This window comes from Equus asinus, chromosome 2 (assembly GCF_041296235.1).
Source record: "Equus asinus isolate D_3611 breed Donkey chromosome 2, EquAss-T2T_v2, whole genome shotgun sequence".
Taxonomy (NCBI): domain Eukaryota; kingdom Metazoa; phylum Chordata; class Mammalia; order Perissodactyla; family Equidae; genus Equus; species Equus asinus.
The window spans coordinates 57,541,073-57,564,029 of record NC_091791.1 but is presented as its reverse complement, the minus strand read 5'-3'; the positions used below and the strand labels follow the sequence as shown (position 1 = coordinate 57,564,029).

The 22,957-nt window shown below is 36.3% G+C and overlaps 1 protein-coding gene across 4 annotated transcripts in view; it reads left to right on the top strand.

Annotated features, from left to right (window-relative positions):
• The window catches only part of SLC25A16 (solute carrier family 25 member 16), a 58,057-nt gene that overhangs the window by 14,206 nt on the left and 20,894 nt on the right, over nt 1-22,957 (top strand). For all 4 annotated transcript variants that reach the window (XR_011495436.1, XR_011495432.1, XM_014862779.3 and 1 more), the window contains 3 exons: nt 16,311-16,432; nt 16,673-16,739; nt 21,514-21,676. Coding sequence is in view for 2 of the 4 variants with exons in the window: in XM_014862779.3 (XP_014718265.1) it covers nt 16,311-16,432; nt 16,673-16,739; nt 21,514-21,676 (352 nt within the window). In the remaining 2 variants the exon portion in view is untranslated. The remainder of the gene's footprint in view (nt 1-16,310; nt 16,433-16,672; nt 16,740-21,513; nt 21,677-22,957) is intronic.

The window sequence follows — 22,957 nt, the reverse complement described above, 5'->3', positions numbered from 1 at the left end:
ACTATGTGTATTTAAATTTTGATAGACATTGCCAAACTGATCTCCATAATGTTTTCAATGACCTTTTCCCCTATGTACTATACCAACACTGGGTTTATCAAATTTTTAATATTTGGCAATTATGAGTAACGTTGATCAGCTTTTCAAATGTATATCGACCATTTGCATTTCTCTTAATTTTCACCCTGAGTTGTTTCTATTTCTTAAATATTCATTTTTATGAGTTTGGAAATTAGGACATAACTTTTTTCCTGTCATATATTGCTAATATTTTATTTCTCAGTTTTAGATTTGTCTTTTAACCTTATGTTTTAGAACGTGATATAGCAGTTTTACATAGCCAAGTGGGTTAGTCTTTTCTTCTGTGGCTTCAGAATTTTGTGTTGTGTTTAGAAATGCCTTCCCTGTTCTATGATGAAAACATTTAATCATTTTTTCTACTAAAACTTTTTTTATATTGATTTTTTTATGTTGGTCTTTTTTATATTTATTTATTTACTTTTTAAAGATTTCATTTTTACTCTTTCTCCCCAAAGCCCCCTGGTACATAGTTGTATATTCTTAGTTGTGGGTCCTTCTAGTTGTGGCATGTGGGACGCTGCGTCAGCATGGCTTGATGAGCAGTGCCATGTCCGCACCCAGGATCCGAACCAGCGAAACCCTGGGCCACTGAAGCAGAGCATGCGAACCTAACCACTGGCCATGGGGCCGGCCCCTATATTTATTTTTATATAAGGAATGAAATGGGGATTGAATGAAATTTTTCTCCAAATGACTAGTTAGCTGTGCTAACATTTTTTACTCAATAATTTATCCTTTCCCTGATTTTAATCACCACCCCTATCATATACTAAATCTAGTGAATTTATTTAAGAAAAGAAGGATGTATACAGTGATATTTAGCAACAAACATGTTCATTTCACTTTTGTCTATTATACCAAAAGATGATTTAAGTATGTAGCAATAGAAGAGTGGTAAAAAAGAAAAATCCACGTATCAGAATTCTACACACCTATTAATATATTTTTTGTAGAATTGTATTTATTGACAAAGAATGATGTTTATATCATGAGTAGAAAGAAAGCAAGTTACAAAAGAGAATATTAAATATCATATTTTGGTTTTTAAAAAGTGAATGCATATGTAAATATTCATAGCAAAAAACATCTGCAAGGTTATAAACCAAAATGTTAACAGTGTTTATTTTTGCTAATGAAAATAAGACCATTGGAAGGTAATCTATCAAAATCTTAGTTGTTGGGGTTATCACAGGGTTTGTAGGATTTCAGTTGATTTTTTTGGCTCTTGGTTTAGCCATGGTATGACATAAGCCATGGTAATGTCAGGTTTCTGTAACTAGGATTCTGTATCATCCCTTGGTAGGTACTAGCAGTGGCAAAAAGAGACGTATCGTGTCCAGAGCATCTAGATTATTTGGCCTTTCTGAGCGAATGGGCCTCTGCTATTCAGTATGCACAATTAAGCATTCTAATAGTTCTAAAGCCTTTGAGGTCTACGTGTGTGGTATGGTGGGGAGAGGAATAGGGACAGACGTTGAGCAAGTAGGCCCCAAAAGGCAACAAAAGCCTTTCAATAGATGTTGGAGACACTATGGCCATAGATAATCATCTTCCTGGTTGTCGAGACAACAGCATTGGTCTTGGATGACAATTCTCAGGGACCTTCCTGATACTACCTCAGACTCTGAGACCAATGACTCTTCAAGCCTTAGCTTGCCACCTAGATTTATAATGTCTAATCTGACCTACCTTACCCATGGTTTTGCCTTATCCAATGTTTATTTAGCTCTTCTTGACTTCTGGCTGGCTGACCCACATTCAATAAGTAGTCAAAATAACCAGGAATAATATTCAAAACGTTTAGTAACCCAACTGTAGAGGTACTAACAATTAGCACAGATTCTTAAAGCGTCCAATTGACTCTTTGATGGCTGGATCAGGAGATGGTATGTGGTGGTAATGGGGTAGAACTTCTGGTGTGGGGAGAGGCCACCAGAGCCATGGTGGGAGAGATCTTGGGAAGTTGGGGCAACAGCTATTGCCAACTGATATAGAAATATTTCAGTGTTTTACACTGGCATGATGGTGCTGATGAGTAACAGCTAACGTGTGTTTGCTTGCTGTGTGCCATTCACAGACCTGAACACTTGACTTGTAATCTTTGGGTACTTGACGTGTAGTCCACAGAACAGTACTGTGAGGAAAGTGCTATAATTTTCTTCATTTTACAGAAGAGAAATGTTAGTAAGTTTCCAAATCTTGAAATTTATGATTTCTGACATCACTTTTTAATTTTCTGTCTCTTAAATTTAACTTTACCAGTGACTGTCAAAATTCTACAAGATGCAATAGGATCATGAGTATGAATTAAATCCTGAGGACTTTGTATTATTTCTTTTTCATGGCACTTGATTATTGAATAGCATGTTCATTCAATGGTGTTTCTAGTTTTATTTTTCTGAAATGAAAGACACGTTAATATCAAAGTTTCGGTATGTATTAGAAAACAGTAGTAAACAAGAGGAATTTCAAGGATACATTTTAATTTTTAAAGAAAAAGGTTTTTTTTAAAGTCTAGCTATCATAGATAAGACTAGTGCTTCCATTATCCAATATTTTTATTTTTATTACCGTGTTTAATTACAACTTGCATTTTGTTTCTGTGATTTTAAACAGTTGAAATGAATGTTCTGGTTAATTTTATTTATATCTGTTATCTTTGCTCCTGTACCTTTGGTGGCCTTTGAATGTAAATTTGGAAATTTTATATTTGCCAAAATAAAAAATGGTATGTTTCTTATGATCATTTCAACAGCACTTATTTTAAAGCTTTTTGAGCTTCAACCTTTTCCCTTATCCTACAGCTACAATCCAGTACATGTTGAATCTCAGCCAGAAAAAAGAAAAGCTAGACTGAGAATCAAGGTTTTTATATTTAAGGAAGGTCATCGCCTTCTTTCCTTCTGAACATTTCAGTTGTTTGAAATCAGTCTTGCTCTGCCAGTTCCTATGGAACTACGAGTGACAGGATGAAGAGAAGAGAAAAAAGAAGGAAGTTGTTAGAAACTAGAAATGATGAGCTGAGTTCTGCCTGCTGCCCTCTTTGGTCTACTTCAGTTTGGTGTTTTGGCTCAAAGCTGGGAGGTCAAATGGACAGAATATTTCCTGGGATCCTGGCTGGCCTCCATTATATACTTGTCCTTTAACCATGGGCAGATCATCCAAGCTCTCCATAATTCATTTATCCATTTGTTAAAGTGGAGCTTATGGTTGCCCAACTCCCTCTTTCTCTGAGTTGTTCTGAGGGTCTGAGTAAAGAATTGCTATGAAAACATTCTGAAAGATCTGAGGCCCTCCATAAATACAAGGGAATGTTATTAAACCTTCCATGCCATTGACTTGTTACATGCTCTTGAGCCAGCCACCTAAATTCCTTATTCTTTTTTTGGTCTCATTTGTAACACAGGGAAAATTTTAGATGTAAATAGAGGTGATATTCAAAATATTTAACAACCAGTATAGCATGGGCAGCAACCAATCAGAGCAGAGGCTGGACATCAGCAGCTAGAATGACAGTGATTATTAGAACAGGTTGCATACTGTTGTTTTGAGAATCTCAAAGAGATTTGGAGGTACCTTTCCCAGAAACTTTTATATTTAAAAGGGAATCCTATCCCTCTTGAACCCTCATCCAGAATTCAGAAGCAACAAGCTTCCTATATATTTGGAGAAATTGCTCTTCTGAGCTGGTAGACCAACTCTTGAATTTTTTTTATTGGAACTTCCTTTAGTTAATAGATTTGAGGCCTGATTTGTGTGTGCATCAGGTAGGGGGTGGGCGTGGTGTTCAGACCTCTGCTCTCTAGCCCTTTGGCTCTGACTTACATCATGTAGTATCTGAGACCTCTGATTTCCACATGAGACTACTGTACAAAAGGCATCCACAGTCACACAGAGTTATTCGTTTGGGTAATAATGAGTGCAAATGTGGCTCCTGAATGTCATCATTGAGTTCTCCCTCCCTAGAATATTCTCTAAGAGCATAATTTTAGTTACTGTACTCAACAGAGGTTGCACACAGCTATAGACAGGTGAATTTTAGTTATTTATGACTGATATTTAATCATCAGGCTTTAAGTGGTGATGTGCTCCTGAAGGATCGGATGTAGTAGAATTGAACTCCCTTGGACATCTACTCTAGATCAATTTTCTTAGCTTTGTGGCTTAGCTTTTATATCTGTGATGCATGGAGCCCTTCCTTTGTCTAAAGTGTGTACTTAGAATCCATGTATTTTTGGTTGAACTTCAATCTCTTTGGATGTATTCATAAATTCTGGATGCTGCTCCCGCTGTGGTAGCCTCAGATAGGGGAGGATGGTGGTAAGTTGGGAGGGAAGTAATCTCTGAAAACTCAAATCTACCTCCATATTCATTGAGAAGTTGAAGAGGAAGGAGATTGATTAAGGTTGAGATCCTCCTCTACTCCAACCCTGTATTACACAATTTCTGTTCACTCCTCTCTTCCCTCTATTGCCTCTTCCTTGTGATGTTAGTTCCGTTGTTAAGAAGTTCTTTATGTGGTCCGGCCCAGTGGCGCAGCGGTTAAGTTCGCACATTCTGCTTCAACAGCCCGGGGTTCGCTAGTTTGGATCCCGGGTATGGACACGGCACCGCTTGACAAGCCGTGCTGTGGTAGGCATCCCACATATAAAGTAGAGGAAGATGGGCATGGATGTTGGCTCAGGGTCAGTCTTCCTCAGCAAAAAGAGGAGGATTGGCGGCAGATGTTAGCTCAGGACTAATCTTCCTCAAAAAAAAAAGAAAAGTTCTTTATGCTTCTTGCTGTAGCAGAATTAAAAAACTGTATTTACCATATTTTCAGAATATGATCTTCAAAGTTTTAATGACCAAGGATTATCTGTCTTTGGTATCATGGTTAGAAATATGATTTGCAACCAGAGGTTTTTTTGCTTGTTTGTTTTTTGTTTAAGTAGACAGTGATTATGGAAAGTAATGTTGAGTGCTTCTAAGCTTTCCAAATCAGCAAAATCTAATTGCTGATCAACGTATGTTCTTGGGTTACCACAATTCCTGGAATTCTACGCTATAGAGATAAGAAAAGCATGAGAATTTAGGGGAAAAGCAGTCTCAGTCAGTTTGGATTCATCATTAAGTCCTCAGTTTCTTGACTGAAGAGAGGAAAAGAGAAGTTTGCACGTACACAGAAATTGCAAGCACATCTCAGCTTGATTGAGTCTCGTTGCTTCCTGGAGAAAGCATTCTGATCTTTGTATTGGATTGTAGTTGTAAAATGAGGGAAGAGGAAAACTATCACCACCACTATTTGAGGTAAGTAGTTTCGGATTTTCCTTATTTGGACTTGGAGGGCTTTTTTTGGCCTTCCTGTAAAGCCATGCTAGGTAGAATAGTAAGGAGGAGATGTGTGAGTATAGAAAAAGGACTGAAATGGGAAACACTAGCTTTACGAATTGAAAATTCCAGTCACCCTCTACATGACTGATATATATGTCAGTCTGATTACTAGCAGTCAAACTGAGTTTTCACTTTCCTCTGATTGTGCTTCTCTTTTTATTTGAATTCTTGAGGATTGATGTGCAGGGAAAAAGAGATTGGGAGTGGAGGAATTTTGGTGAAAAGAGGAGACAAATGATTTGGGTCTTACAGGAAAGGGTCAAAAAATGAAAAAAAATAGACTAGGAGAATAATAATAGCTGACACTTGGATATAATATTTATTATGTGTCAGAGATTATTCTCAGGATTTGCTTATATATTAACTCACTTAAACTTCATAAAACCCTAATTTGGGTAGCTACTTATTATGACATCCATTTTATAGATAGTGAAACTAAAAGCCAGGTTAAGTCATTTGCTCAAGGTCACACAGCTAGTTAGTGGTAGAGCCTGATTTGAATTCAAACAGGCTCACTCTAGAGTCCATACTCTTAACCTCTTTTGACCATTTGACCAATTTTGACCATAAGTCAGAAGTAAATAGCTGAAAAATAAAAAATAAATTAGCTGAAATGAGAAAACCAAGAAAATAATGCTAGTGCTGGATTACTTGGCAGGTAGACTATGCACATGCTTAGGTCCCCAGCAAAGTAGGGACATTTGGTATTTTTAAAAAGCATTGACATAGTCATTGTGAGGAAAATCAGAACGTAGTTAGATATCCTCAAACTTACTTTATAGTGTAGTATTGTTTTTAGCTTGAACAATGCAAGACATTATAAACTTTTCTGCATTTAGAGTTTCTACAAGTTTAAATCCAGCCCTGTAGAGGGCTTCATAATTTTATACTTAGAGTGAAGGGTAAAATATGATTATCAGAAAAATATTTCTTACTTCTCCCTCTTTCCAAAGATAAATAAACATTTAAAATCATTAAGTAGTTTTCAAGATTTATCAGAGGGCAAAATTATTAAGAATCCTCTCCTTACATTCCAATGTTTAAAATTACATTTAAATCATTAAGTTGCTTTTAGGAATATTGAATAACAACCGAAAAACAACAACTTGGTAATTTTTTTTTTTTTTTTTAAAGATTTTATTTTTTCCTTTTTCTCCCCAAAGCCCCCCGGTACATAGTTGTATATTCTTTGTTGTGGGTCCTTCTAGTTGTGGCATGTGGGACGCTGCCTCAGCGTGGTCTGATGAGCAGTGCCATGTCCACGCCCAGGATTCGAACCAACGAAACACTGGGCCGCCTGCAGCGGAGTGCGCAAACTTAACCGCTCAGCCACGGGGCCAGCCCCAGCACCTTGGTAATTTTTACATCCTTGTTAAAAGATTTTGTTTTTATTTAGGAAGATTTGGTTGATTGCTCAAATTTAAAAGAAATATACCGTGAGGCTGGCCTGGTGGTGTAGTGGTTAAGTCTGCATGCTCTGCTTTGGTGGCCCAGGGTTCATGGGTTCAGATCCTGGGCTCAGACCTACACACCACTTGTCAAGCCACGTTCTGGTGGTGTCCCACCTACAAAAGAGAGGAAGATTGGCACAGATGTTAGCTCAGGGACGATTTTCCTCAAGCAAAAAGGGGAAGACTGGCAACATATGTTAGCTCTGGGCCAATCTTCCTCACCAAAACAAAATAAACAAACAAAAAAGAAATATACTATATAAAAATATGGTGAAATGAACTGGCTTAAAATTTGCAAAAGTAGATCATGAGTTTAGCATTCCAGTAATCATTGGCGTTATTTTTACCATTCTCTGATGTACAATTAGATTATTCCAATTCCTCAGCCTGACTCATGGTCTTGCAACTTTTAAGTTATGCCTCTTTTACCTTATACAAATTTCTGGATGTACTCACTTTCCACCAATGTATCATTTTGACCTCTGTTAATTCACGGTTATTTCCTGTTAAGCCACTTGAAGCCAGTAAGAAGACAATGAGAAGGATAGGAGCGTGTGAGAAGGAGAGAAGAAATAAATGGGATCAGAGAGAGCAAATAGGAGAGGCAAAACCAAATTGATTAAGATTAGAGAATAGAAAAAAAATATAGGAGTTGTAAAAATTTACAGATGTTTTAAAAATAAGATGGATAATGACGACTTGGGAAAATCCTAGCAAAATCTGATGTTAAACAAAATTGTGTTGGCATGATCCAGCCTTAAAATGGTCAGCCTTTGGATTCTCTTCTATATTTGTTAAACTTTTTAATATGAAGCATTCCAATAAAGATGGAACTTACTTATAGGTAGTCTCTCCTAATTGTATTTTCTAAAATTTTCCCTTGCAAAATCTTCAGCTGCTGCAAAAAATTAAGCCAACCTATAAAATATGTAGTTTTATAAATATCTGGATAATAAGGTATTTGCTATGATTTAAATGTAATGTTATTGCCAAACCTTGTTTCAGGAATACCACGTTTGTACTACATTAGTTTAGATTCAGCTTAAAATAAGCCATTTAGAAAAGTCACTGCCTTGACTTCCAGACATGGCTGGTTTGAATACCAACAGGTAGAAAATAAATATGTTAGGGCCGGCCCCGTGGCCAAGTGGTTAAGTTCGCACACTCTTGCTTCAGCGGCCCAGGGTTTTGCCAGTTTGGATCCTGGGCGTGGACATGGCACCACTCGTCAAGCCATGCTGAGGTGGCATCCCACGTGCCACAACTAGAAGGACTCACAACTAAAAATATACAACTATGTACTGGGGGGCTTTGGGGAGACAAAGGAAAAGTAAAATCTTTAACGAAAATAAATATATTAAATAGTCTGAAAATGAATAGATTGAAAACAAATAGCTCAGATGAACAGCTCACAATCAAATTGGCTGAAATGGGGAATTGACACTTCCAGTCACTGGACTGATGGAATTTCTGAACTAAAAATTTAAGTTTAGAAAGTACTAAGCAAATATTTATCAAGGAAGCAAAATTACAGGAAAGGCAATGTATGTCATGATATGAGCCAGAACACAGATTCAAATCCTACTCTAAGATACAGAAACTATATGAGTTTGGTCAAGTTACTTAACTCCTTTAAGCCTAATTTTCTAATTTGGGAAACAGGACTAATAATGTCCACCTTGTGGGATTGGTGGTGGTGTTTGGCATGTGAGGATCAGAGGTCATGTTTGTAAAGTGCCTGGTTTGGTGTGTTTGGCATATAGTAGATAGTCTTTATTGCTGTATGCAAACTGAAAAAAAGAAAGTTTAAAATATCACTTACAGCTAAACCACAGGTAAGCCAATCATATATCAGTCTTTCTTCCATGAGTCTAACCTGTTCTGACCACTATTAGACTAATCTAGCTCCAAATTATTGCTTGTATTTAAAATTAAATTACATTACTTAACATATCATTCAAACAGACTTTCTGCTCATTGTCTGAAGGAACTGAGTTTTTGTCACTCAAGAGAGAACTAAGAGTTGCATGTTTTGCATATATTAGCTGTGTAGGTTTTTAGCTTAGAGATAATGTCATAATCACCCAGTTAGAGATGCCGTGAAAGATACCTAGACCGTATAGAAAGAACATTCTTTTGTAATTCATGTATAAGGAATGGCAAACTGATTTAGATCTTTTAGGAGAGCAGCAGGAACTCAGAGTTAGTATATATTTAGGTCTGGGCTGATAAAAATGAAGGTAAAATTACAGTAGCATTTGCTGAGTAAATGTGGTAAGATATCTCAGGTCTATTAAATAAAATTAAACAAATACTTAAAAAATTTAAAACTAAAAAGTTAAATTAGGTCAAGAATATGGAAATCACTTTATTATTATTTTTTTGCTGAGGAAGATTCACCATGAGCTAATATCCATTGTCAATCTTCCTCTTTTTTCTTGACAAAGGTTCTTTCTGAGCTCACATCTGTGCCAATCTTCCTCTATTTTGTATGTGGGTCACCACCACAGCATGGCCACTGACAAACAGTGTAGGTCCTGTCCTAGGAAATGAACCCAGGCCGCCAAAGCGGAGTTTGCCAAACCTAACCAGTAGGCTGTGGGGACGGCCCCAAAGAAATCACTTTAAATTGCTGCTTTTACATGACTAGTTTGCTATTCTGAGTAAAAGTTGTGGCAAAAAAATTATATTTTCGTTTGGTAAGATGAATAAAAAGATGAAATTATCATGCTAAAAATATACTATTAAAAGTCCACAGGGGGCTGGCCCGATGGCGCTGTGGTTAAGTTCGTACATTCTGCTTCTTGGTGGCTCAGGGTTCGCCGGTTCAGATCCTGGGTATGGACATGGCACTCTTTGGCCTACCATGCTGTGGTAGGCATCCCACATATAAACTAGAGGAAGATGGGCACAATGTTAGCTCAGGGCCAGGCTTCCTCAGCACAAAAAAGAGGAGGACTGGCAGTAGTTAGCTCAGGGCTAATCTTCCTCAAAATAAATAAATAAATAAAAGTCCACATAGAGAAAGAAAGTCATGACAATACCTCAGGCTCTTCCTTTTCAACCTGAGCCCAGCAGAATTGTTCCTGTAAAGAATGGTGGCAGGACGAAAAGCTGTTCAGCCAGCCATAATGTAGAGACTAGAGAATATTCCATCAACATTCAAAAGTGTATTCATGGAGTGGGCTTCAAGAAGCGTGCCCCTCAGGTACTCAGAGAGATCCAGAAATCTGCCATGCAGGAGATGGGAGCTCCAAATATGCACATTGATACCAGGCTCAAAAAAACTCTGGGCCAAAGTAATAAGGAATGTTTCATACTGCGTCTGTGTGGTGGTGTCCAGGAAACGTAATGAGGATTCACCTAATGTACCAGATATGTAACCACTTTCAAAACTCTACAGAATGTGGATGAGAACTGACCATTGATTGTCAGGTTATAAAACTGCCAAAAAACAAAAAAGAAAGAAAGAAAGAAAGAAAAAAGTCACGTGAGAAGCAAGCCAGAATAATACAGAGAAAATGCTTTTTCCCCATCAAATGATCAAATGTTGGGAAAATTGTCTAATTGAATATTCTAATTGCCTAATAAGTATCTAATACATCTGAGAAGTCAGAGAAATTGGACTTTTATTCTAATGGATGACATTATAAATGGGCACAGTCCTCTGGAGAGCAATTTCTGTTGAAAACCTTATCCTTTGACCTAATGATTCTGTTTTCGGAATTTATCTGTAACAGAAATGATAAACAAAAATATTTAGTTATAAGGACATTCACCAAAGCACTATTTGCTATTACAATATCATATAACAAATAATGGAAACAACCTAAATGTCTAAGAAGATTGTTTTAAGTTACGATACATCCAGGTAATATTTTTCTCACATGGAAAGATGTTCACAGTATAATGAGGTATAAAAATTAACTATGAAATAGAATTACATTATAAAAAGTTTTAAATGTGTGTGTTTATATTTGTGTAAATGCACATGTATAAAGAGTTTGGAATATATATTTAAGTGGTGATTTCTGAAGGATGAATATATATATATTTAATTTTTTTGATTGTCTATATTTTCTAATGTTTCTACACTGAAGATACATTTCCTTGGTACTTTATAAAAATAGAATTTTTTTTTTATTGAGTTAATGATAGGTTACAATCTTGTGAAATTTCAGTTGTACATTATTGTTTGTCAGTCGTGTTGCAGGTGTACCACTTCACCCTTTGTGCCTACCCTCCACCCCACCTTTCCCCTGGTAGCCACTAATCTGTTCTCTTTGTCTACATTTTTAAATTCCTCATATGAGTGGATTCATACAGAGATTGTTCTTCTCTACCTGGCTTATTTCACTTAATATAATTCCCTCAAGGTCCACCCATGTTGTTGCAAATGGGACGATTTTGTTCTGTTTTACAGCTGAGTAGTATTCCATTGTATATATATACCACATCTTCTTTATCCAATCATCTGTTGATGGGCACTTAGGTTGCTTCCATGTCTTGGCTATTGTAAATAATGCTGCAATAAACATTGGGGTGCATAGGACTTATGGAATCGCTGACTTCAAGCTCTTTGGGTAGATACCCAGTAGTGGGATAGCTGGGTCGTATGGTAGTTTTATTTTTAATTTTTTGAGGAATCTCCATACTGTTTTCCACAGTGGCTACGCCAGTTTGCATTCCCACCAACAGTGTATGAGGGTTCCTTTTTCTCCACAGCCTCTCCAACATTTGTCACTCTTGGTTTTGGATATGTTTGCCATTCTAACAGGTGTAAGGTGATATCTTAGTGTAGTTTTGATTTGCATTTCCCTGATGATTAGTGATGATGAGCATCTTTTCATGTGTCTATTGGCCATCTGTATATCTTCTTTGGAGAAATGTCTGTTCATGTCCCCTGCCCATTTTGTGATTGGGTTGTTTGATTTTTTATTGTTGAATTGTGTGAGTTCTTTATATATTATGGAGATTAACCCTTTGTTGGATAAATAACTTGTAAATATTTTTTCCCAATTAGTGGGCTGTTTTTTTGTTTCAATCCTGTTTTCCCTTGCTTTGAAGAAGCTCTTTAGTCTGATGAAGTCCCATTTGTTTATTCTTTCTATTGTTTCCCTCATGTGAGGGGTTATGGTGGCCGAAAAGATTCTTTTGAAACTGATGTCAAAGGGTGTACTGTCTATATTCTTTTCTAGAAGACTTATTGTTTCAGGCCTAATCTTTAGGTCTTTGATCCATTTTGAGTTTATTTTAGTGAATGGTGAAAAAGAATGGTCGATTTTCATTCTTTTACATGTGGCTGTCCAGTTTTCCCAGCACCATTTGTTGAAGAGACTTTCTTTCCTCCATTGTAGGCCCTCAGCTCCTTTGTCAAAGATTAGCTGTCCATAGATGTGTGGTTTTATTTCTGGGCTTTCAATTCTGTTCCATTAATCTGTGCATCTGTTTTTGTACCAGTACCGTGCTGTTTTGATTACTGTAGCTTTGTAATATGTTTTGAAGTCAGGGATTATGATGTCTCCAGCTTTGTTCTTCTTTCTCAGGATTGCTTTAGCAATTCAGGGTCTTTTGTTGCCCCATATGAATTTTAGGATTCTTTGTTCAATTTCTGTAAAGAATGTCATTGGGATTCTGATTGGGATAGCGTTGAATCTGTAGATTGCTTTAGGTAGTATGGACATTTTTTTTTTTTTATTAATGTTATGATAGATTACAACCTTGTGAGATTTCAGTTGTACATTTTTGTTAGTCATGTTGTGGGTACACCACTTCCCCCTTTATGCCCTCCCCCTACCCCCCCTTTTCCCTGGTAACCACCGATCAGATCTCCTTATCAATATACTAACTTCCACCTATGAGTGGAGTCATATAGAGTTCGTCTTTCTCTGACTGGCTTATTTCGCTTAACATAATACCCTCGAGGTCCATCCACGTTGCTGCGAATGGGCCAATTTTGTCTTTTTTTATGGCTGAGTAGTATTCCGTTCTGTATATATACCATATCTTCTTTATCCAATCATCAGTTTCTGGGCATGTAGGTTGGTTCCACGTCTTGGCTATTGTAAATAATGCTGCGATGAACATAGGGGTGCAAGGGACTCTTGGGATTTCTGATTTCAGGTTCTTAGGATAGATACCCAGTAATGGGATGGCTGGGTCATAGGGTATTTCTATTTTTAACTTTTTGAGAAATCTCCATACTGTTTTCCATAGTGGCTGTACCAGTTTGCATTCCCACCAACAGTGTATGAGGGTTCCTTTTTCTCCACAACCTCTCCAACATTTGTCGCTCTTGGTTTTGGATGTTTTTGCCAATCTAACGGGTGTAAGGTGATATCTTAGTGTAGTTTTGATTTGCATTTCCCTGATGATTAGCGATGATGAACATCTTTTCAGGTGTCTATTGGCCATATTCATATCTTCTTTTGAGAAATGTCTGTTCATGTCCTCTGCCCATTTTTTGATCGGGTTGTTTGTTTTTTTGTTGTTAAGCAGTGTGAGTCCTTTGTATATTATAGAGATTAACCCTTTGTTGGATAAGTGGCTTGTAAATATTTTTTCCCAATTAGTGAGCTGTTTTTTTGCTTCAATCCTGTTTTCCCTTGCCTTAAAGAAGCTCTTTAGTCTGATGAAGTCCCATTTGTTTATTCTTTCTATTGTTTCCCCCAACTGAGGAGTTATAGTGTCCGAAAAGATTCTTTTGAAACTGATGTCAAAGAGTGTACTGCCTGTATTCTCTTCCAGAAGACTTATTGTTTCAGGCCTAATCTTTAGGTCTTTGATCCATTTTGAGTTTATTTTGGTGTGTGGTGAAAAAGAATGGTCAATTTTCAATCTTTTGCATGTGGCTGTCCAGTTTTCCCAGCACCATTTGTTGAAGAGACTTTCTTTTCTCCATTGTAGGCCCTCTGCTCCTTTGTCGAAGATTAGCTGTCCATAGATGTGTGGTTTTATCTCTGGGCTTTCAATTCTGTTCCATTGATCTGTGGACCCGTTTTTGTACCAGTACCATGCTGTTTTGATCACTGTAGCTTTGTAGTATGTTTTGAAGTCAGGGATTGTGATGTCTCCAGCTTTGTTCTTCTTTCTCAGGATTGCTTTAGCAATTCAGGGTCTTTTGTTGCCCCATATGAATTTTAGGATTCTTTGTTCAATTTCTGTAAAGAATGACATTGGGATTCTGATTGGGATAGCGTTGAATCTGTAGATTGCTTTAGGTAGTATGGACATTTTAACTATGTTTATTCTTCCAATCCATGTGCATGGAATGTCTTTCCATCTCTTTATGTTGTCATCAATTTTTTTCAAGAAAGTCTTGTAGTTTTCGTTGTATACGTCTTTCACTTCCTTGGTTAAATTTATCCCAAGGTATTTTATTCTTTTTGTTGCGATCGTGAATGGGATTGAGTTCTTGAGATCTTTTTCTGTTAGTTCATTGTTAGCGTATAGAAATACTACTGATTTATGTATGTTGATTTTATACCCTGCAACTTTGGTGTAGCTGTTGATTGTTTCTAATAGTTTTTCTATGGATTCTTTGGGGTTTTCTATATATAAGATCATGTCGTCTGCAAACAGCGAGAGTTTTACTTCTTCGTTGCCTATGTGGATTCCTTTTATTTCTTTTTCCTGCGGAATTGCTCTGGCCAACACCTCCAGTACTATGTTGAATAAGAGTGGCGAAAGTGGACACCCTTGTCTTGTTCCTCTTCTGAGAGGGATGGGTTTCAGTTTTTGTCTGTTGAGTATGAAGTTGGCTGTGGGTTTGTCATATATGGCCTTTATTATGTTGAGGTGCTTTCCTTCTATACCTATTTTGTTGAGGGTTTCTATTATAAATGGATGTTGGATCTTGTCAAATGCTTTCTCTGCATCTATTGAGATGATCATGTGGTTTTTGTTTCTCATTTTGTTGATGTAGTGAATCATGTTGATTGACTTGCAGATGTTGAACCATCCCTGTGTCCCTGGTATAAATCCCACTTGATCATGATGTATGATCCTTTTGATGAATTGCTGAATTCTGGTTGCCAAAATTTTGTTAAGAATTTTTGCATCTATGTTCATCAGCGATATTGGCCTGTAGTTCTCTTTTTTTGTGGTGTCCTTGTCAGGCTTTGGTATCAGAGTGATGTTGGCCTCGTAGAATGTGTTACGAAGTGTTCCATCCTCCCTAATTTTTTGGAATAGCTTGAAAAGGATAGGTATTAAATCTTCTCTGAAAGTTTGGTAGAATTCCCCAGGAAAGCCATCTGGTCCTGGGGTTTTATTCTTTGGGATGTCTTTGATGGCTGTTTCAATCTCTTTCCTTGTGATTGGTCTGTTCAAATTGTTTGCTTCTTCTTGAGTGAGCTTTGGGAGATTGTAGGAGTCCAAGAATTTATCCATTTCCTCTAGGTTATACATTTTGTTGGCATATAATTTTTCGTAGTATTCTCTCTTTTTTTTTAAAGATTTTATTATTTTTCCTTTTTCTCCCCAAAGCCCCCCGGTACATAGTTGTATATTCTTCGTTGTGGGTCCTTCTAGTTGTGGCATGTGGGACGCTGCCTCAGCGTGGTTTGATGAGCAGTGCCATGTCCGCGCCCAGGATTCGAACCAACGAAACACTGGGCCGCCTGCAGTGGAGCGCGCGAACTCAACCGCTCGGCCACGGGGCCAGCCCCTTTCATAGTATTCTCTTATAATCCGTTTTATTTCTGCGGAGTCTGTTGTTATTTCTCCTCTTTCATTAACTTAGAAAATAACTCAGCTGGATACTTTATGAAATTTGAAAACATATATTGGTGAAAAATCTAGAACTTAATTCTAAATTTACCTATCAGGAGATTTTTATCCCTAAATAATGAGTTGTTTCTATGACTTTGAACATTTATATTTTTATTATGTTTAGTCAATAACAAATTCACCTTAATTCTGAAAAGAAAATAATGATTGCTTTGAAGTTTTTTAAAAAAATGCCTTTATTATTATAAGAATTCCTTAGGTAGATAAAGCATCTGTCCATTTCAGGACTAGAGAAAATAAGTAAAAAGTCAGATAGCTTGCCTAGTGCTATCGGGATAGTCCGTTTTCCCTTTCTGATATCTTACCTGGGAATAGACAGGTAATAGAATAGACAAAATACTCATGATCCACTTACACTGTACTAATTTGGTGCTAACAATAAAACTTCACAGTGGGAAGAACTTGAAAAGATTTTACAAACTGACCCTTTACTCACACGGTTATTTTTCAGCTGGTGATATTATATATAATTCTATCAGTAGTATTGCCTTTATTTCATTGGTTTTTCATCATTGCTATAATTTGAGAGCACTATTAATGATAGGAAAGATATATATATATATATATATGTGTCAAAAAACTTCTTGCACATTTAAGTTTCTCCTTTCTTTTCAGGTATGACAGCAGTTATCTGCACTTACCCTCTTGACATGGTTAGAGTACGCCTAGCATTCCAGGTGAAAGGGGAACACACTTATACGGGAATTATTCATGCGTTCAAAACAATTTATGCAAAGGTATTTCATATTTACTGTTCTCATCTAACATGTCCTTTTATATTTAGGCAAATATTTTGAATATTATCTAAATAATTATTCTTTTGTTTAAATTATTGATAATAATAATAATGAAAATATATCTGTGTTTCAGGGTGGGTCCCAGAATAATTTTTCCATTATAATGTATGTTTTTGTTCTTTGATATTTATCATAATGAGCACCATGCAGTCTCACTTCTAACTTTTCTTCACTCAAAAGGAAGGCGGTTTCCTTGGATTCTACAGAGGCCTGATGCCTACTATATTAGGAATGGCTCCATATGCAGGTATGTTTCAAATGTGGCAGAACCTGACTTTTTTATTTTCGTCTAAGAATGAGTTTTCAAGTTTAGCATTTTACAATTAGCCCCTAATCCGTCTAGAATTACTTTTTTCCTCCTCAAGGACAACCGTTTGACCCAGAGCCACTTATGAAGCAGTCCTGCCTTTCCCGGTGGTCTGCAGTGCTGCTTCTTAGAAAGCAGTGGAGTGTAGTTTTACAGTAAGTCCTTATATTTGGTAGGACAAGTCCCTGGACTTTATGCTTCTTTTTTTCAAGAATGTAAGGTCTATAGATATTTTGCTATCCCATGTACATTTTAGAATCAGCTTTTGATATTGTACAAAAATCTTTTTTGGGATTTTTTTTTTTTTTTTGATTTTATTTTTTCCTTTTTCTCCCCAAAGCCCCCCGGTACATAGTTGTGTATTCTTCGTTGTGGGTTCTTCTAGTTGTGGCATGTGGGACGCTGCCTCAGCGTGGTCTGATGAGCAGTGCCATGTCCGCGCCCAGGATTCGAACTGACGAAACACTGGGCCGCCTGCAGCGGAGCGTGCGAACTTAACCACTCGGCCACGGGGCCAGCCCCCTTTTTTGGGATTTTGAATGAAATTTCATACAGTTCTTGGACATGTTTGTTAGATATATTCATGTACACCTTATAAACTTTGCTGTGTCTTTTAGAAAATTAGATTTTCAGTTTATTGCTTGATTCAATTTTTATATGATCTTACAGTTAACTGTTATCCTACTTGTTGATTTTATAGCCAGCTATCGTGTTACTTATAGATGCTTTGGGTTTTCTGTGTAGGCAGTCACATCCTGTGTAAATAATATCATTTTTCTTACTTCCATTCTAATCCTTATTTCTTCATTTATTTGTGTTTATCTTGTCTTACTGTACTAGCTAAGGACCTCCATTGCAAAAGCGAATAGAAGTGATGATACCAGACATTTTGGCTCATTACTGATTTTAAAGGGAGTGTTTCTAATACTTCTTCATTTAGCATAATGTTTACTGTAATATATACCATTTATCAGGTTGAGGAAGTTTTGGTAAGAATTTTTTCTGAATTGGTGTTGAATTTTATCAACACTTTTTCCTGCATTTACAGGAGTAATCACATAGTTTTCTCCATTAATCTGTTAATTTAATGAATGACATCAATAAACGTTCTAATTTCAACCCAAATTGGTTATGATATAATGAATTTTTTTTTAACTGTTGCCAATCATTTTTTTTTTTTCCCTGCTTTTTCTTCCCAAATCCCCCCAGGATATAGTTGTATATTTTAGTTGTGGGTCCTTCTAGTTGTGGCATGTGGGATGCTGCTTCAACATAGCCTGATGAGTGGTGCCATGTCTGTGCCCAGGATCCGAACTGGGGAAACCCTGGGCCTCCGAAGCGGAGCTCAAGAACTTAACCACTCGGCCGCGGGCTGGCTCCCTAATGATCTTTTTATATCCTATTGGATTCAATTTACGAATTACTTTTAGAAGTTTTACATCTATATTCATATGAAATTAGCTTGTCATTTTCTTTTCTTGTAATATCCTTGTGTAGTTTGGGTATCATGGTTATATAGATCTCATGGAATGAGTTGAAGAGTATGTCCTCATTTTCCATCCTCAGGAAGAACCTGTATAAGATGATAAGAATAATCTGTTTCTTGAAAGTTTTCATTGTGGGATGAATGGTTTAATTTCTTGAATGGTTGTAGGACCATTTAGTTTTTCTATCTTTTGAGTCATTTTTGGTAATTCATACCTTTCTTTACCATTTTGAGCTTGATTGTTTTGTGTTAGTTTTACATCTGCTCATCTATAGTCATATTCCCTTTTTCATTTTTATTTGTTTTATCAGTTATCAGATTTTGCAAAGAATTAATTTTTGCTTTCTTCCTCTTATCTAATCTACCTTTATTTCCCATTTCATTGATCTTTTTTCGTGTCTTACTTATCGCCTTCCTTCTCTGGGTTTATTCTTCAATTGGTTGCTTACCTCAGTAGTTTTCAACCTTTGGGTTTTTTTTCCCCCTAATATAAGCATTTTTTTCTAAATACTGCCTTAACTGCATCCCTTGAGTTTATTCATTTGTTTGTTTTTCCTTAAAATTTGGAAATTTTCAAATATATCCAAAAGTAGACAATAGTATAATGAACCACCATGTATCTATCACCTAGCTTCAACAGTGGTCAACTCATGACCAATCTCGTTTCATTTATACCCCTAATTACTCCCTCCACCCTCATCTCAAATTGTTTTAAAGCAAATCTACTTTATTATTTCATCTATAATATTTCAATATTCAGCTCTCTATGCTTATTTTTTAAAGCATAACCAATATCATTATGAAACTTTCTTAATATCATCTGGTATGTTGTCATTGTTCAGATTCCTTCCCATTCATAATTATGTTTTGGCCAGATTCCAGTTAATATTTGACTAGTATGTCTTTTTTTTAATTTTACTTTTCCATGTCTTTATGTTTTTTCTGTTGTAATCATCATATAGTTGGCTATTTTTTAATCCAGTCTGTAAAATCTTTTAATTGCCAATTAGCCCACTTAGTGGTTATTGTGATTATTGATTTATTTGGAGTTGTTTGTGTACCTTGCTATTTGATTTCCACTTGTTGCTTTTTTTTTAGTATTTCTTTTTATTCCTTTCTTATCTTGTTTGCGTATTCTGAATCCTTACTGCCCCCTCTTTTATAAATAGATAAATTTATTTGCCTCCTCCTATGCTTGGTAGTCTTTAATTATGAGTTTATTACTTGATCTTAATCTCTGAGTTTCAGACCCAGTGATTCCATTTTCTGTAGGTCCAGTGGTCAGATCCATCTCAATGGCTCTGCTGCTATTGGCATCAATATGTAGAGTCACTCCTCCTCTCTCATGGGCCCAAACTCCCGTGGGGACTCCAGCTATATTTTTGGGAGGTGGTAGTGCTGGGGATTCTTGGAGACCTCATCTTTTTGCAAGCCCAGCAATGGATATAGTTGTTCTGCAGTGACAGAGTCCCTCAGAATACCTAGACTGTCGTTATGCTAGAAGCAGAACTCTTTAATCTTTTGCTATATCTTCATCTCTTTCTAATGTTTTTGGTTTTAGTTTTCAGTTTTTAAAATATATTTTTACATAGTTACAGTATATATATAATTTTTTCTTAATTTTTCCCCATTTCCCAAATATTTTTCATATTTTTGAATACTCTTCACAAACATCATTTTTAAAAATTGTGTCATATTTCACTGAAGATCATTCCAGCTCATTTAGGTATTTCTGTTTTTTTCCCTACTTATGTTTAATTTGCTATGAATTTTCTTGTCATGAGCATTTTCTGTATTTAAGATGAAGTCTTCGGAATAGATTTCCCAAATATAAAAGTATATGAATAGTCTAAAATTGTGTATCATCATTTCAAAATACTATAAATTATAAAAATTTTGTGTAAAGAATAAATGCATACATTAAGGTATTATCATAGACTGAATTTTTGTTAGTGCTTATTTGCTCTTAAGCATCAAGTATCTTTTTAAATACGTTTTTAAAATTTAGTGGAGGGGCCAGCCTGGTGGCACAGTGGTTAAGTTTACACGTTCCACCTTGGTGGCCCAGGGTTCACTGGTTCGGATCCTGAGTGCGGACATGGCACCACTTGACAAGCCATGCTGTGGCAGGCGTCCCACGTATAAAGTAGAGGAAGATGGGCATGGATGTTAGCTTAGGACCAGTCTTCCTCAGCAAACAGAGGAAGATTGGCAGCAGATGTTAGCTCAAGGCTAATCTTCCTCAAAAGAAAAAAAATTTAGTGGATATCAAGATATCTTGAGTAATGCTTTGTTGATAGGAATGCTCGAATTCTATTCTTTTTTTTTAAAGATTGGCACCTGAGCTAACATCTGTTGCCAATTTTCCTTTTTTTTTTCTTTTTAAATTCTTCTCCCCAAAGCCCCCCAGTACATAGTTGTATATTCTAGTTGTAGATCCTTCTAGTTCTGCTATGTGGGAAACCACCTCAGCATGGCTTGAAGAACGGTGCCATGTCTGTGCCCAGGATCTAAACTGGCAAAACCCTGTGCCACCGAATCAGAGCACACGAACTTAACCACTTGGCCATGGGGCCGGCCCCCTTGAATTCTGTTCTTGATTTTACTAATGTATGACTTTAACGAGTCTGTTATAAAATCATGTAAATGTTCAGCAAGCACCAACTGAATATTATCAATAACTTAATATAATATTTATTAGATTCCATTTGTCTTATGAGCTAATATGAACACTTTCCTCATGGATATAACTCTTCCTTGAAGAAAAATTAGACACTAAGTTAAAATAACAATGCTTTGTCACATCTGAATTTTTTGCTCCTATCTTACATTATTGCCATCATCATTATTGTAAATATAAGTTGTCATATTTACTTATAATTATTAATCATGAATTTAGCTTTTACTCATGTGAAACCTTGCAAAACCATTTAATTCTATTCGTATATAATGTGACATTATACTCAACTACTGCCTTTATTCAGTGAACTGATGTATATATTAGTGTGTGAAAACCAATGCTATAATTTTTATAGGTGGTAATTTTGTCATCTTTGTGTTACTTATAAACATTAATTAAATCTTTTTATCTTAGATTAAGACAAGCATCAGAAGTTAGGAAATGCATAGTTAGTTCCTTGAGTTAATTGGTTCTTATGTAAGAAATGGTGTCTTTTCACAGCTTGTGTTCCTTTAAGCATGGTGGTGAATTTATATTTTGTTTTTCAGGTGTTTCATTTTTTACTTTTGGTACCTTAAAGAGTGTTGGGCTTTCCTATGCTCCTACCCTCCTTGGCAGACCTTCATCAGACAATCCTAATGTCTTAGTTTTGAAAACTCACATAAACTTACTTTGTGGTGGTGTTGCTGGAGCAATAGCACAGACAATATCGTAAGTTTCTTCATCAACTTAATTCAATCAAATTACATTTACCCAATCCTGGTTTTCAGCATTGGTTACTTATTTTATTTTTTCTAATAGATTATTAAAATACGGGATCCCTTGCAAGATATAAGTATTAATATATTTTTTCAGATGTGCCTGCACTTTAAGCATATAATAAATAATTACATACCAAATTGACCAAATTAGTTTGAACTTACCCAATTTCCTGTGGATTCATTTAAAAGAAAGGAAAAAAGAAAGCTAGAAAGGAACACTAAGTATAGTCTTCACATTTTCTCATGAGTTTGCCTGTATGAAGTTTCTGAAATTGGAGCCATTTATCTTATGTGTGTGTGTGTGTGTAGGTACAGCTTCTCTTGCTCTAAATCTTGGAGGCCTACTTTGTGCCAGACAGTCTATTAGACATTGGGAGGTTCACTGAAGGAAAGGCAAAGTTATTGCCTCAAAAAGCCTATACTAAGACTAATTAAGACAGTTAGCAATACAATGGAGTTTTATATTAATATAAACTGTAGTGGGAACACAGATAAAGATATTACTATAGTGTAATTAGAAAGGCAGCTTAGGGAATTTCTCTAGACCAAGAGAGATTGAGTAGATGAGATAAAAAGAGGCTGGAATACTAAGAAGCAGGAACTTTTCAGGAACAGGAAGAAGAAAAGCTTTCTGTGACTGAAAAGTATCCTGAAAAACAGGAAGATAACAGGGAGTAGTAGTGTCACAAAGACTCAACAAAGAGTATCCAATGGAAAAAGAAAAGTCAAAGTAAGATAAGTACTGAAAATAATAAGTACTGAAAAATAAGGTGTTCACTGGATTTTACAATTAATAGTTACCTTTGTGAAAGCAGATTCAGTGTACTTGCGTGTGGGAGCAGATCATACTAGATTGAAGGTAAAGAAGAAAAGGTGTGTGATGGACTTTGGAAACCTGGCTGTGGAAACTTGTTCATTTGCAGAGACATGATCACCTCTAGCTATTCTGATTCTCTTCTTGGTTTTATTGCCCCTTTTCTTTATTATTCCTTTCCAACTTAGATCCCTAGAATCTGTCTTCTCTCTCCCACTTCTCTTCTTAAACTGTATTCTACACCTACTGACTCTTAACAGATCCAGTGGCTCCTTCTCAGTTCTTTTACCCTCCTTCCAATTGTTCTAATTCCTTGGTTTTTGTAATAGTGCCCTTTCTTGGTGATCATCCTCCCCAGTATCAGTATCTCGCTGATTCATGTCCTCCTCCTACCTATCTGTGCTGATTTTTAAGGCC